Source organism: Nomascus leucogenys, chromosome 5 (genome assembly GCF_006542625.1).
Source record: "Nomascus leucogenys isolate Asia chromosome 5, Asia_NLE_v1, whole genome shotgun sequence".
Classification (NCBI taxonomy): Eukaryota; Metazoa; Chordata; class Mammalia; order Primates; family Hylobatidae; genus Nomascus; species Nomascus leucogenys.
The window spans coordinates 73,100,994-73,116,943 of record NC_044385.1 but is presented as its reverse complement, the minus strand read 5'-3'; the positions used below and the strand labels follow the sequence as shown (position 1 = coordinate 73,116,943).

At 39.0% G+C, this 15,950-nt stretch overlaps 1 protein-coding gene across 2 annotated transcripts in view; it reads left to right on the top strand.

The window, feature by feature from the left end:
* Positions 1-14,808: 14,808 nt before the first annotated feature.
* HTR2A (5-hydroxytryptamine receptor 2A) overlaps positions 14,809-15,950 on the top strand; it is a 65,195-nt gene continuing 64,053 nt past the window's right edge. For both annotated transcript variants that reach the window (XM_003270064.4, XM_003270063.4), the window contains exon 1: positions 14,809-15,611. In XM_003270064.4, the coding sequence (XP_003270112.1) occupies positions 15,452-15,611 (160 nt within the window). In that variant the 5' untranslated portion in view covers positions 14,809-15,451. The remainder of the gene's footprint in view (positions 15,612-15,950) is intronic.

Genomic DNA, 15,950 nt, shown 5'->3' with positions numbered 1-15,950 from the left:
TTATTTTGCTTTTAGAACAAATACAGTGAGGGAATAATAACCATAATTTCTGATGGCAATAAAAAAAAATGCCTGGAAATAAAAGAAAAAGTAGAAGAAAAAGAAGTGTTTGAATGAATAAAGTTGTTTTATATTCCACAATCTTCTAATATGGTCTTGGTCACTAGGGTCAATTGCAAATGATTCTAAATGTCATGGATCATGATCATCCCCAAAATAGATGCTAAGAAAATTTGGAGGCAGTTATACGGCCATGAAATATCAATATAGTACATGACAGTCTTCTAAATATCAAAAAGGATGATAAAGACAATAGTAAAATATCATAACTTTGCTCTTTACCTTGAAATCTTTAAAAACTTAATTTTCTGGCATCTTCTAAAAAGTAAATTGATTGCATACAAAAATGGGGTCAGGTCTGTGGCTAACAATTTAAAAAGTCTGCCAAACTTTCGCATACTGTCTACTAAGAGGACAGAAATGGGAGACGGAGATTTCTGATTTATTCTTAGAGTGATTATAATGGAAAAACATAGAAATAGAGAATCGTAAGGTGACAGAGTCAGCAATTTGTTTCTGTAAAGGGAAAGATAAATACCTTAGAATTTGTAGGCTGCTTGATTTCTGGCACAACTACTTAAAGTCCCGCCATAACAGCAAGAAAGAAGCTATAGGCAATATATAAGTGAATGAGTATGGCTGTATTCTAATAAAAGTTTATTTTCAAAACAGGTAGCAAATATTTAGCCTGAGGATCATCATTTGCCCACCCTTACTCTGGAGAGTACTATTAAAACTACCTTTCTGTTCAGTGGAATACATCAAACACCTATTTTAATAAATCTAGCCATGAGAAGGTATCAGTCCTCAATGCCATATTAAAAGCTTGGGCACTTATTCTCATAAGATACTAGCTTCCTCTTTAAGTCTTCTTATACTTAGAAAAAACAGAAGACCTTCTTTATTGATATTTAAGCACATATTTCACCTGTTTTCATAAGCTTAGGAAGCATAATATCAAAACCTTAAAATGAATGAAAGATAAATTCCTGACACGAAATAGAATTCTTAGGGGAAGAAAATCCAGTCTATGTGACTGATTCAAACATGATTCATTTCAATGCGACAAAGGGCTTATAATCTAAAATATGCAGGCAAATAAAAAAGAATGAAATAATGTCTTTTGCAGCAACTTGGATGGAACTGGAGGCCATTATCATAAGTGAAGTAACTCAGGAATGAAGAACCAAATACTGCACATTCTCACTTATAAGTGGGAGCCAAGCTATGGGCATGCGAAGGCATACAGGGTGGTTTAATAGACACTGGAGACTCAGAAGTGAGGAGGGTGGGAGGGTGGTGAGGGACGAAAAACTCTCTGTAGGGTACAAAGTACACTACTCAGGTAACAGGCCACTAAAATCCCATACTTAACCACTATCCAGTTCACCCATGTAACCAAAAACCACTTGTATCCCTAAAGCTACTGAAATAAAATAATTACAAAAAATAAAGGTATATGCAGGCAAGACAATTTTGCTCCTTTCTCCTTTCAATGACACTATAAAAAACGGTAAGAGTTAGAAACAAATGCAGGCTCTAACTTCAACAAAATTGGTAGCCTACTGTGGCCTTGAACCACCATATATGAGAAAGGGCTGCCAAATTCAGAGGAAGTCAAAAGAATTGGTGTGGGAAGATGCCAGGAGAGCATGCCTGTGGCTACAGACCTCAGACAAAGCCAGCCACATCCATTTTTCCAAGATGTTGCAAATTATGAGAAAGAACACCAACAATCCCTTTTTTGTAACAGACTGGGGTAGGTGCACTGATGGCAAGAGCTTCCCTAATCCCATCTGGCACAGAAAAGGCAGGGAGGGATGAGAAGTCAAGAAGCAGTCATCAGTGAGTGGGACAGGCTGACTACAGGAGAAGGTTTGCATTGATTGCTGTCCTGCAGCATCAATCTCTGCTGGCTAGGGGAAAGATTAGAATCTCTCTCCCTCTCTTGGTGGAATACTAGACATCGGAGAAGTGGAAGGAGAATGAGGGATGAGAAATTACCTAATGGGTACAATGTACACCATCTGTGTGATAGTTGCACGGAAAGCCCAGACATCACCACTACACAAAATATCCACATAACAAGTCAGCACTTGTACCTTCTCTAAGTCTATAAAAATAGAAAATCACACACACACACACACACACACACACACACAGTGGGATAAGAGCTTCACCAAACCAGCTATAAATCCACTAAGACTAGGCTCTAGTTCTATAGGACCTATGGAGAAATTCCCTAAGAAAAAGAAAAGAACACAACAGGAAAAAAAAAAAAAAAAAAAAAAAGAGAACACAACAGGACAAAAAAAAAAACTGGCAGACCAAGAATATTCTCCCCACCTAAAAAGTGACCATGGAGATTAGAACTGACCAAACATGACATGTATGAACATAGAGGTCTTAATCAAGCAATCTTTCATATAAATAAGAGCTTAAAGCAGCAATTCAAAATATCAAATAACCTCATATAAGATTAGCAGGAACATTGGAAGGAAACATAACAGGAGCTGGCTCATGAAGGAAAACAAAAAGCAGTCACAGGAACGTAGACCACGTTGAAAGCAGCAAGAAGAATAGACACTGCTAAAACACAGTAAGAGACAAGGAGGACAGGATTGAGAAAAGTGAATAAATAAAAGTGAATAAAGGCAATATATACTCACTATTGGTTTCCCTAAGGAAGATAGTTTAATCAAGATAGTAAAAAGATATGTAAAAATACAGTCAAGAACATTTTAGAGACATTCGGCCAGGCACAGTGCCTCACGCCTGAAATCCCAGCACTTTGGGGGGCCAAGGCAGGTTAATCACTTGAGGCCAGGAGTTCAAGACCAGCCTGGACAACATAACAAAACCCTGTCTCTACTAAAAAATATAAAAATTAGCCAGGTGTGGTGGTGCATGCCTGTAATCCCAGCTACTTGGGAGGGTGAGACAGGAGAATCATTTGAACCCAGGAGGCAGAGGTTGCAGTGAGCCAAGATCATGCCACTGCACTCCAGCCTGGGTGCTGGAGGAAGACTCTGTCAACAAGAGGAGGAGAAGAGGAGAGGGGAGGGAAGGGGAAGGGGAAAGGGAAGCAGAGAGAAAGAAAAGTTTAGGGACATTCAAGAATTTTATCTGCAGATGAAAAGAGTGTACAATGTTCTAGGAAAACCTGACACAAAAAAACCAACAGTAATAGGTATTCTAGAAAACTTACTAGATATCAAAGCTCAAAATGAATAAAAGAGTTATTTGAGCATCTAGACAAAAAGCTTAAGACACCTAAATGGGTGAAAAAAGTCACTGAACTCACACCTCTCTACAGCCATATTCAACTCCAGAAAATAGTTAATACTTACAATGCTCAAGGAAAGAAAATGTGACAAGAATTTTAGACTGATCAAATGTTATTCAAGGATAAAACCAACGTAGAACTTGTGTTGAACTTTAAATCACTCAGGAAATACATCTCCATGACTTGTTTTTTAGGAAACTATTAGAAAACAATCGTTAACCAACTATGAGCTAACTGGAGAGCTATAGAAAATGGAGGGCAGGGAATATTCATCCCATCAACTACAGGACTAAGACCAGGACAGATATGGGAATTGTGGTCCTAAAACAGGATTTAACATTATAAACCCTGGAAATGTTTAGAAATTATATAATTAACAAAACTGGAAAGACAAGAAAGAAAATATGTATGATAGTTTTTCCTTCTTTTATAGATATTAGCTAAAGCTGGCAAATCAAGCAGTAAATGCATGCGTATGCTTAAGTCAGAAGATCCATAAAGACCTTCATGAGTCACAGCTCTGCACAAGGCTATGATGAATTTCCACAGTACATTAATAGGTGAAATATTTTCTCCAAACACATTATAGCCTTTGGATTTTCTTTATGGCAAATGATGTAAAGAGAAGTACTTGATCTTTGTAGAGAAATTCTCTAGAAACAAGTTACTGAAATGCAGATAAAATAAACACTGATGGAAATGGTAAAAGCAGGGGATCTCAAACTGTGAGAAGAAGATAGTATATGGGGATATGGTCACTTTTTTGACTTAAGAAGATTGTGGCTTCCAAAAATATTGCTACATTTTTAGGCCTTGAACATTTATATATTTGTGAAATTTTTCATAAATATCTTTATGAGAAAAATAAGAATTTTGTTTTACAATGAGACTAGTTTTAATAGAGTAACCGACTGGCAGTTCATAAGATATAAAGGTGTTAGAGTTGCCAGTTTAAAAAACTCCATGTTAGATGTGAGGAAAACACTAATACATTGTTGGTGGGAATATAAATTAGCATATTATTTTAGACAGCTATTTGGTGGGATCTTTGAAAGTTAGCACTTGCAATCCTAATAATTTATTTAACCTGTTCAAAGAAAGACCAGTTAAATAAATTATGGTATATTTATGAGAATTCTATTACCAATCTATACATTTTTAAATCATATGTATTATATATATATAATACATATAATAATATATGTAAACACTTCTATATGCAAAGAAAATAAAGGATATAAAATATGAGGAGTATGAAAGATTCTTTCAACATGGTTTGACTTTTTTACACTATGCATTTTTATAGTTAAAAATGAAACAAAGAAAGATCAAATTTACGATATAGTATCAACGTTAAATGCTTTTTAGATCACAGAATCAAACATTAGGATTGGAAGGGATCTACAAAGACATCAAAGCCAACTCATTCTATGAATATTTCTCCTCCAGAGATTCTAGAAATATACTGTCCAGTCTTCTTCAACCTTTCTGTTCTGAGAATTCACAACCTCCTGGTGCCTAAATATTTGTGGTTCTGGCAGGAAGATCCCAGAACCAAGTCACCCTATCATGGTCTTGTACTCCAGGGCCAATGGCCACCACGTGAATATGAATGAAGAATTGTACTGGCCACCTAACCACTGCAGAATGCCAAGGAGCAAAAGTGCTTCCATGACAAGTCAGCTTTTCTTGAAAAGGGCAGAAAAGGCTGCAACAGAGACACTATGTGGCAGCAAGAAGCAATGGCAGTGGAGGACTGATCAGCTACACCTCCACATAAGGTTTGGTGTGGGACTGACCTCTTTGGTCAGAGACTCCAGAGTCCTTCATCAATCTGGGGGGAAGCGGGGATAGTAATGGGCTTCAAAAGGGAGATACTAGACATTGTGTTTCAAGGGCAGATAGGAACCCAAATGATTAGTTTTTACAAATATTTATCTTTTTTACTCCAAAATTATGGAGCATGTCTTACCAGACATATTGAAATACAATGTACAATCTTATCCTGGACAACACTGTCAAGCATAATTTCAGATGGAAAATAGAACAGGAAGAGTAATTTCAACTAAATTGAGATAACGTTCTGATCCATTTCAGTGGTTTCTAGGACCCCGTCTGAGATATTGGTAAAAGTCTCTGAGGGGATTAAGTGCCTAAATCATCAATATCAGGTGGACAGAGGAACAATAATTTGGTTCTTAAAAGTATCCTCATGAAGGTAAGAACTTGACTTTTCTGATATACTGGGAAACTCCCAAAGAAGGCAGTATTTCATATTCATACTGATTGACCTGTGGCTGCTGAAGCCATTGGAATGCAGAGAAACCAAGAATCTCGTCTACCCTTTCTACCCTGAAGTCAAAATTCAAGACTTCCATTCTCCCAAACTGCCACTCATCACAAATGAGGGAGAGCATCAACGTGAGTCAAGACCAGGGACACCATTAGGCCATATTGTTAACAGATCATTGAAAGCAGCAAAGAGGTTAAAAATCTATCCTCTGAGTAGAGAACTCTCATTATTTTCATTTTAGGTGCATCTCTTTCCTCCCATAGGCTGCTTTTCTCATAGAGCTGGTTTGATAAAATTGGTCCAAAAGGCTCCTCCTTCCCATGGGAAGTACCTGAACATCAGTCTCTCCCCATCCCCCACAGCATGAAGTGGGAACCAGCATGGGCTCAGAGGACAGATCTAACAGGCTGCTAGCCAGGCCCTGACCAGGAAAACAGAAGCCTTACAACCCAAATGGTCCCGTCTGGTTCACCACATGCCCTCGTTAAGAATAAGAGGTAAATGTACCTCGAATGTCCCTTCAGCCACAGACACCTGACAGTTGGTGCCAGAACAAAATTTGGGATCCTGGCCAAATATCTTATGATTCAACCAATAGGCATCTGCAAAAATGTGTGAGGGTAATTCTTTGGGACTAGCAAAAATATTTTTCCTCAAATAGTTCTACATTTTTCTTACAAGAAAGGTAATCATCTTGCTCTATAATGAGAATCTAAGTGATAATATATTCATTTCTCCCAAAACCTAGGTTATGCCTGGTAGTAAATTAGATATTTTGGGAAACACACTTTCAGATCACTGACTGGCTGAAGTGCTATTTACCTCCAGAGTAAAAATGTAAAAAATGATCTCCCTGTGACCTCAAAAAAAATGTGATGCCTCGTGAAACAACCAAGTATGACTCAGACACCAGAGCCAATGTAGCCGAGTAAAAACACAACAAAAAATAGATAAGCTGAGGAGTAACTTCTGCTAATAGAGAGTCATTATTTTACAGGCCTGGACAAAAAACCTTTATTTGGGAAAGGGTCCATTTCCTGTAGTGTCAGTGAAGCTGGTAAGTCGTGTTGCTCTGATCCCCTGCCCAGAGGGACGGCAGGGTGACCCAGACTGGATAATTTGAGTACTCTACTCCCCTAGCTATCATGATCATTTCAGAGATGGGCATGTGGGTCTAACCAGGGTCTTGTCTGCAAGTGAAAAATACTCTACTGCAGAGTTAAATCCTGTTTCACAGGCTGCAATTATGTAAAATCAGAACTGCCAACCACCACCTTTTCCAGTTACATGAAAGAAGCCACCTATAGAGGAAGAGAACCAGGCCAGTGAAAGGGAAGCAGATTCTAGAGGTAGCAACATAGCCCTAATAAGGTCCTTTTAGCCACTAGATCCAGCCATGCCTTAAGTTAGTACCACCTTGGACTTGTCAATTACTTGCACATCTCCCTTGATCCTTTTTGACTTGATTTCTGCCATTTGTCTATAATAATCCTGAATAGTACAACTGCCACACCTAACAAAAACAAGCGGTTTAAAAATTTTACCTTAAAGCCAGTCTGTCCCAGCCATGATTAAAGTATAAGGTCATCTCTGACCCTTTTTTACCTGAACTTATTTTAAATATTTTTGAAATAATTATTTTATGTTTATAACCACATGTATGCTTCAGAATATTTACAGAATTCAAAATCAGCATTGAAATAAAAAAAAAACACAACTCCTTGACCCAGAAGATAGCACTGTCAATATTTGAATGTACTTCCTTCTAGTTTAGAATCATGTATCTATGGTTTTTTTAAGTTGAGAACATGGACTATAGAGCTGGTTCCAAAATTAATGTACAAAAATCACAAGCATTCTTGTACACCAATAACAGACAAACAGAGAGCCAAATCATGAGTGAACTCCCATTCACAATTGCTTCAAAGAGAATAAAATACTAGGAATCCAACTTACAAGGATGAAGACCTCTTCAAGGAGAACTACAAACACTGCTCAATGAAATAAAGAGGATACAAACAAATGGAAAACATTCCATGCTCATGGTTGGAAGAATCAATATCATGAAAATGCCATACTGCCAAGGTAATTTATAGATTCAATGCATCCCATCAAGCTACCAATGACTTTCTTCACAGAATTGGAAAAACTACTTTAAAGTTCATATGGAACCAAAAAAGAGCCGCATCGCCAAGTCAATCTAAGCCAAAGAACAAAGCTGGAGGCATCACGCTACCTGACTTTAACTATACTACAGGCTACAGTAACCAAAACAGCATGGTACTGGTACCACAACAGAGACATAGATCAATGGAACAGAACAGAGCCCTCAGAAATGATGCCGCATAGCTACAACTATCTGATCTTTGACAAACCTGACAAAAATAAGAAATGGGGAAAGGATTCCCTATTTAATAAATGGTGCTGGGAAAACTGGCTAGCCATATGTAGAAAGCTGCAACTGGATCCCTTCCTTACACCTTATACAAAAATTAATTCAAGATGGATTAAAGACTTATATGTTAGACCTAAAACCATTAAAATCCTACAAGAAAACCTAGGCAATACCATTCAGGACATAGGCGTGGGCAAGGACTTCATGTCTAAAACACCAAAAGCAATGGCAACAAAAGCCAAAATTGACAAATGGGATCTCATTAAACTAAAGAGCTTCTGCACAGCAAAAGAAACTATCATCAGAATGAACAGGCAACCTACAGAATGGGAGAAAATTTTTGCAACCTACTCATCTGACAAAGGGCTAATATCCAGAATCTATAACGAACTCAAACAAATTTTCAAGAAAAAAACAAACAACCCCATCAAAAAGTGGGCAGAGGACATGAACAGACACTTCTCAAAAGAAGACATTTATGCAGCCAGAAAACACATGAAGAAATGCTCATCATCACTGGCCATCAGAGAAATGCAAATCAAAACCACAGTGAGATACCATCTCACACCAGTTAGAATGGCCATCATTAAAAAATCAGGAAACAACAGGTGCTGGAGAGGATGTGGAGAAATAGGAACACTTTTACACTGTTGGTGGGATTGTAAACTAGTTCAACCATTGTGGAAGTCAGTGTGGCGATTCCTCAGGGATCTCGAACTAGAAATACCATTTGACCCAGCCATCCCATTACTGGGTATATACCCAAAGGACTATAAATCATGCTGCTATAAAGACACATGCACACGTATGTTTATTGCGGCACTATTCACAATAGCAAAGAGTTGGAACCAACCCAAATGTCCAAACGATAGACTGGATTAAAAATGTGCACATATACACATGGAATACTATGCAGCCATAAAAATGATGAGTTCGTGTCCTTGTAGGACATGATGAAACTGAAAACATCATCTCAGTAAACTATCAAGGACAAAAAACAAACACGATGTTCATCATAGTGGAATTGAAAATGAGAATCATGGACACAGGAAGGGAAATACACTCGGGACTGTTGGGGGGGGAGGGGAGGACAGATTAGAGATACACTAATGCTAAATGAGAGTAATGGGCAGGAAATCAACATGAAGGAAATATAAAAACTGCAATTGCACATGTACCTAAAACCTAAATAAAAAAAAAAAAAAAATAAAATTAGCCTGTGCATGATTTCCCACATAATGAAATGCTCTTCAAGTATATGACTCTTAGCAGCTTCACCGTATTTCATTCAGTCTCTCTCCTCCTTGAAATATTTTCTTATCTTGGCTCCTAGAACACCACATTCTTCACTTTTCCTCCTTCCTCACCAACCCCACAGTCTCCTCTGCCACATCTTTCTTATCTCCCTTACCTCTAAGTGTTGAAGAAGCTCCAGATTCAGTCTTTAAACTGCTTCTTCCTCTACTCGGATATTTAGGGAATCACATTCTACCTCACAGCTTTCAAAACCATGTATATACTGACAGTTTCCAAATTTATATCTGCATCCTGGACCTCTGTGCTCTATTTCAGATTCTTACGTTCAATGTCTTATAGAAATAGTTATTTGTCTTATACAGACCTCAAGTTAGCATATCCAAGACTGATCCGATAATCACCCCAAATATGTTCCCACTGAAACCTTGCCTATTTCTGTTAAGGACGATGCCCCATCCTTCTAGTTGCTCAGATCTAAAACCTTCAGAGTGACGCAGCTCTCTTCTTTCTCCCACGTCCCATATCCTATCATTATCTGTCATCAAGTTCTGTTGGCTCTACCTTTAAAACATATGCAGAATCTGACCATTTCTCACAAACCCACTAGCACTACCCTAGTGCAAGCCACACCATCTCTCACCTGAAACTGATGTTCTTGCTTCTATCCTCCCCCTCCCCTCTTGAACCCATTCAGTTGGGCTGTTATTCCAACTATTCCACTGGAACAGTTCTTATCAAGGCCACCAAAGACTACCATTTTGACAAATTTTATGGTGATTTCTGTCCTTATTATACTCAGCAGATCAGGAGGCATTTCACCCAGTTGCACACTCATTCTCCTTGGCAGTCTTTCTTTTCTTGTACTTCAGGATTACACTTCCTCTTTGTGTCTCTCCTAACTCACTGGGTGCCCCTTTTCAGTCTACTTGACAGGTTCCTCCACACTCTCTGACGTAAACTATTGGAGTAATCCATGGCTCAGTTCTCAGACCTCTTCCCTTCTTTATCTCCACTTACTCTCTTACATGATTTCACCTAGTATCATACCTTAAATACCAATATGCCATTGGCTATTTGATATCTCTTCCCTAAACTCTGTACTCATCCATGCTACTGCCAACTATTTCTTGAATGAATGAAGGCAGGAACTATGTTCATCTTCATGGTTATACTCAGCACCTATAATAGTGCTTGACACAGCAGTCAATTATCAACTGTTAAATTAATGAATATTGTTCAACTCAGTGCCACTGTGAGAAAATTAAAAAGATAGATGACAGTCATTAGCTAATTTAAAGTAGTTTTTTTTTTTAATACAAGCCAGTGCCATGACAGAAGGCAGTTCATGATATTGTTTTCTAAATATACATTGGTCCGATGGTCTGGCTTGTTTCAAACCTGAGAATCACAGCACCAAAAGAAAGTGATAGATTAAATGTCAGCCAGTAAACCCTCTGTTAATATTTTTTTCCTCATTTTCAGGCCATTAGTAATGTTTGAGCAGCAGAAATCTTAGAGACATATTCTTAAACATCATAGAGTAAAAGAATTCTATGCTGCCAATTCATAACAAAATCAGGTATAATCAATTGAGTGAAGGTTAAGGTTGGCACTGTCTTGAAAAATTAAGCAGCTTAAAAAGGATAGATATAACAAAGAAAAGAGACCTAGTCTGTGTTCCTTTGAACAAGAAAAAAAATAAATGTTGAAACCCCAAAAGTCCAGGCCATTTCAGTTTCTCAGACTATAATCCATTAAATAATCGTTTAATCACAGTGACATGGATGAACTCACAGATACACTGTTGAGTGAAAGAAGCGTGACATAGAAGACTGCAGAAGTTGTTAGTCTTTGCCTCCACTAGGAAGGAGGGCCGCATGTGTCCATTTAAGTTAAAGTCAAAAAAGGATAGGAGGGTACTTTCAAAAATGATGAAAATGGTGGATATCTTAATTTGGGTGACGGTTACATGGGTGTATATATTTGTCAAAACTCAGTGAATTGTATACTTAAGAGCGTTATGTTTTAATACATTTAAAATATAACTCAATTTAGACAAAATTAAAGTGTGCTTCAATGAGTGTTCTGGATGAAGAGGAATGAAATAGATAAATATAAACAAATTTCCTTACTGCAGGATCTCTTACAGCTTTTAATATGCAATTATGCACTGTATATTTCTAAGAGGAGACTATAAGATACAGTAATGTTTCAGACTTAATTGGTCAAGGAACTTTTTTTCTCATATACATTGACATCTATAAGACACTACAGTTTCAGAAACCCATTAACTTTAGCCTGGAAAAAATTCAAACAAGGGCTGCAAATACCACCGAAGTCATTGAGGAAAAAATTAACGTCTAATTTTAAGCAATCACTTTCTGGTGAACCTTCCAAAATGAACTAGTTATGAAATGTATTCCTATATACGGTCCAATTAAGGACTAGAGAAATTCTGCCCAAGATAATAAATATAGTTCTGGTATTGTTGACCTTAAATTCCTTCTGGCAGTAATTAGATAGCAAAACCAGATGTATATTGAAGAACTCTAAGCTTATGGCAAGGAAGCATCATTCATCATCACATAGACAACACTCATCTGTTTTGTGTAAGACATCAACTCACCCAGAGATGTTATTCAAGGCATTAAAACACAGTTAAAGATGATAGGTCATAGGTTGAGCTCCCCAGGAAGCTGACTCTGTGACTGATGTGTGTGTAAGAGATTTGTGTGGGGTGAGCTCTCAGATCACCACCTGCAGGGGAGCAAGAGAAGCCAGACTGGACAAGGGGAGATATTTAACTTGGATTTGACACAACAAAGGCCTCAGTGAATCCCATAGGAGCACTGGAACCAAAGTTATTCAGCCATCAGGCAAGAGGGTCAGCCCTTTATATCCTCACAATGGACCAGTCTTTGCACGCTGGCTGCCCATGACCACTGGCAAGCTGGCCTCCTTGGCTGAGGGGAGTGTTCACAGAAAGAGTAGAGAGCCAGCCACCAATCCTTCCAGCAGCAGGGAGCCCGAGTGTCTCAGCCCTGAAGCAGAAGCTGGGTGATGCATCACAGCGCACACCACAGCAGCCAACACACACTCGTTTCACCAAACTCACAAGGGGCATCTGCCCAGCAAGAAACTATTCCTACCTAATCTAACCCTCATGCTATTAACTGAGAAGCTCTGTTTAAGAATCAGGAGCCTAGATTGTGTCCCTACTGCTTTGTCCATAACAAGTATTCATAAAATTGCAATAAAAACTACAAATAATCTTAGATGGTAGCCAAAAAAATATTTCCCAGTGTAAACCACACAATAAGAAACACTGATTAGTTTTGGCATGACTACAAGCCTAGCTGTTCTTCATGAGAAATAATGGACTGAAATCATCAGAATTCTCTAAGAGCTATAACAAGAACATCCATAAAGTTTAACCTCAGAAAACTTTTGAATAACTTCCTAACACTGGAGTACTTTTTATATCACATTTCCCTTTGCTATCTTTAATAAAATTAAATTGGTATCCCAATAAACAAAGTAACAAGAAAAAATGAGAGGTTCTAGCTTTCTCCCTGGTTCTCCTTTTTAATAATCAATTCATCTTAATTTATGCTAATAACAATTCAATCAGAACACATCTGTTGAGGACCTTCCATTATGAGATACCATGCTTAGATACCACATGTGAGGTTTGTGAATTACATCTGGGTGGATAATATAATAGTATAATATAGATGTAATCTAGATTACATCTATATAATATAGATGTAATCTAGATTACATCTATATTAAGCGTATGGAAATGAAGTTCAACATCTAATAGGGAAGACAGACATTTACACAGATGTCATGCATTCATTCAACAAACATACTTAAGCACTATGTGCCCAGCTGTTAACAAGATAGACACGGTTCCTGCCTTTAGGAGGCTTACCTGAGACATGATGTGTTAAAAATAGAAGGCTGCAGAAGGTGCTATAGTCTTTGCCTCCACTGGGAAGGAGGGCTACAGAAAGCTTAGGAACAGCAAACTTAGTAAGAATAATAGCAACTAAACTTTATTGAGTGCTTAAAATGTGCCAGGCAAATATGTAAATTTATTTGGCTTTCACATCAGTCCTCTGAGGTCTTTTTATTATTAATATTCCCTACTTGCAGATGAGGAGACTAAAACACAGAGATTAGGTAGCTTAATCAAGGTCACGCAGGTGGTGAGTGGTAGGCCTGGGATCCAGAGCTGCTCTGGAACTGAGCAGGAATTTGCCAGATGGACACACACACAAAAGGAATGGTAAGAGCACTCCGGGCACAGGGAAGTACAAGCACAGAGACATAAAAATGGTCAGAAACATGCAAGTTCAGTCTGCATACAGGCTGACTGGGAGAGTAACCAGAGTCCAGGCCTGCAAAGTGGGGCAAGCAGGGTACAGGTAGATGAAGAAAAGTGTCATGTGCCCCACAAGGAAGGGACTGCAGGAGTGTAGGCATGGGAGTGATGCCAATTCTGTCATTAATATCAGTAAGAATATCAATAAGAATGAAAGTGGCTGACATTCCTTGAGAACCTCCTATAAGCCAGACATGGGCCAAATACTTACACACATTATCTCAGTTTAGCTTCACTACAATCTTATGAGGAAGGTATGACCATTATCCCATTTTGCAAGTGAGAAGACTGAGCTTTAAAGGGAGCAGCTAGATGAGGCGAGGTTCTACTGTTTATGAGTGATAGAGCTAGGATCCAAAACCAACGAACTCTAAGATCTGTGTTCTCTGCTGCCTGCTTGCCAGCATGCATATTTGACGTGGAGGGGCAGGAGGGTGGCAGGCAGGGCAGTAAGGGGGGCACTAAGGCACCCACCCAGGAAATAGGTGGCTAGTCTCGACCACAGGGTGCGAGCTGCAGGCTGCAGGAGAGGACATGTGAGAAATACGCATACAGAGGTAGCGCCGGAGACGAAGTGGGATCTGGCAGCGAGAATGAAGGAAGAGTCGCGGATAACAGCAGCTGTCTGAAGAGGTGGTGATTCCATCACGCAAGCGAATGGGTAGGAACAAGCACTGAGATCCGGGCAGGGGGATGCGGAGTGAGGGAAGATGCTGAGGTCAAGGTCTCCCAGGCTACTATGGAAGGAGCCAATGGGCAGCTGGAGATTTAGGTCTAGAACTGAGAGAAATAATCAGCTATGAAGGTACAGACTTGGCCACAAACATATTGAAGGCATGAGAGTGGTTGAATTTGTCTAGGGAGAATGCAAAGAACAGAAGGTGATAGAACTGTAGCAAAACCAACTATTGAGGAAAATATTTTCATGCCTGCAAAAAGAGATATCAAACTGCCTCCTTTAGAAACCTACTTGGGAAAGGGCTTTCTTTACAAGTAAGGCAAGTTGTCATTACTGGTGGGGGAAAAATTGGTAATGCGAAACCAACTTATTTCCTACCACATGTGAGGTTTTGAATAATATCTGGGTGGCATATTTCTGCTGAAGAAAATAAGCCAGTTCAATGGTGTATCTATTAAATAAAAATAGCGCTAATAGTTTATCAGAGTTATCACCACAGATGTGCCTAGCCACCCTGAGCCCACGTGGCCAATGTCAGTAATTCCACTCTGGACACAAACACTGTTGGCTTTGGGTGGAAGTGCCGGACACTCACAGCACTCCGAGGACATACTGTTTTCTAGCCTTATTTATGTTCCCTCTTCACCCTTCAGCCTAAAAATTACCACAGTGCCACTTACCTACCTTAATGGGAATCTGCACAAAAGGCCATTTCTCCAGTTTCTCTCAAAAGCAAAGGAAAACTTCCCAATATTAATATGTAGCAAAAAGAGGGAGAAGAAAAAGCCTATTTGGTCCGCCCTCCTGGCTGTTGCTACCTTGCAGCTTATGACATACACACAGAGGGAGGTCTGACGAAATGAACGAGGCAGTCAGAGAGCTACTCCATTCCCGTGGAAACCAGGAGTCCCTTGGTGCAGACAGCTCTTCCTACTTTCCCATGCAGTTCTTTTGTGCGACTTTGAGGGGCTCGTGGATGATTTCTAAATGTGTGACTGCTGAGGCGAGCCGCACAGGGAGGGAGGAACCCAGCCGAGCCGTGCCAGGGGAAGCCAACAGGATCCTAGCAGTTCGGGAGCTGGCTCAGCTCTTGTATGCAGTTTTTGAAGTCAGCAAAACAGAAACCAAATTACTATCATATTATGCTGGTGGAAGATCAAGAAGAGGGGACTCTACACCAGTTTAATTACTGTGAGAGATGCAGCGAGTCACAGAATAACAAATGTATCTCATGTGTGGACCCTGAAGAAAAATGTAAGTTCTCATGCTGCTATATTTTATTGCTGTGTAATTTTCTTTCCGGTTTGAAATCATGCTTGGCCAACATGTAATCATTTCAATGAGAATTTCTAGTGAGGAAAGTTGTCTGCTAATCTTTACTTAAGACTTTTTTGTTTTCCTTTTATTAGCTAAGCAACATTATAGGAGCTGAAATTTCTGACAGCAGCTGTGGCAATTCAGCCTAAGAATGGCTGAGAACTGTAACCCAAAGTACATCCAATTACTATGGGATTAACAGTGGATGTATTTTTAATTTGATTTCTTAATGTAGAATGTGTACATCCCCACTGTTTCTGATTGCATGCTATTTTA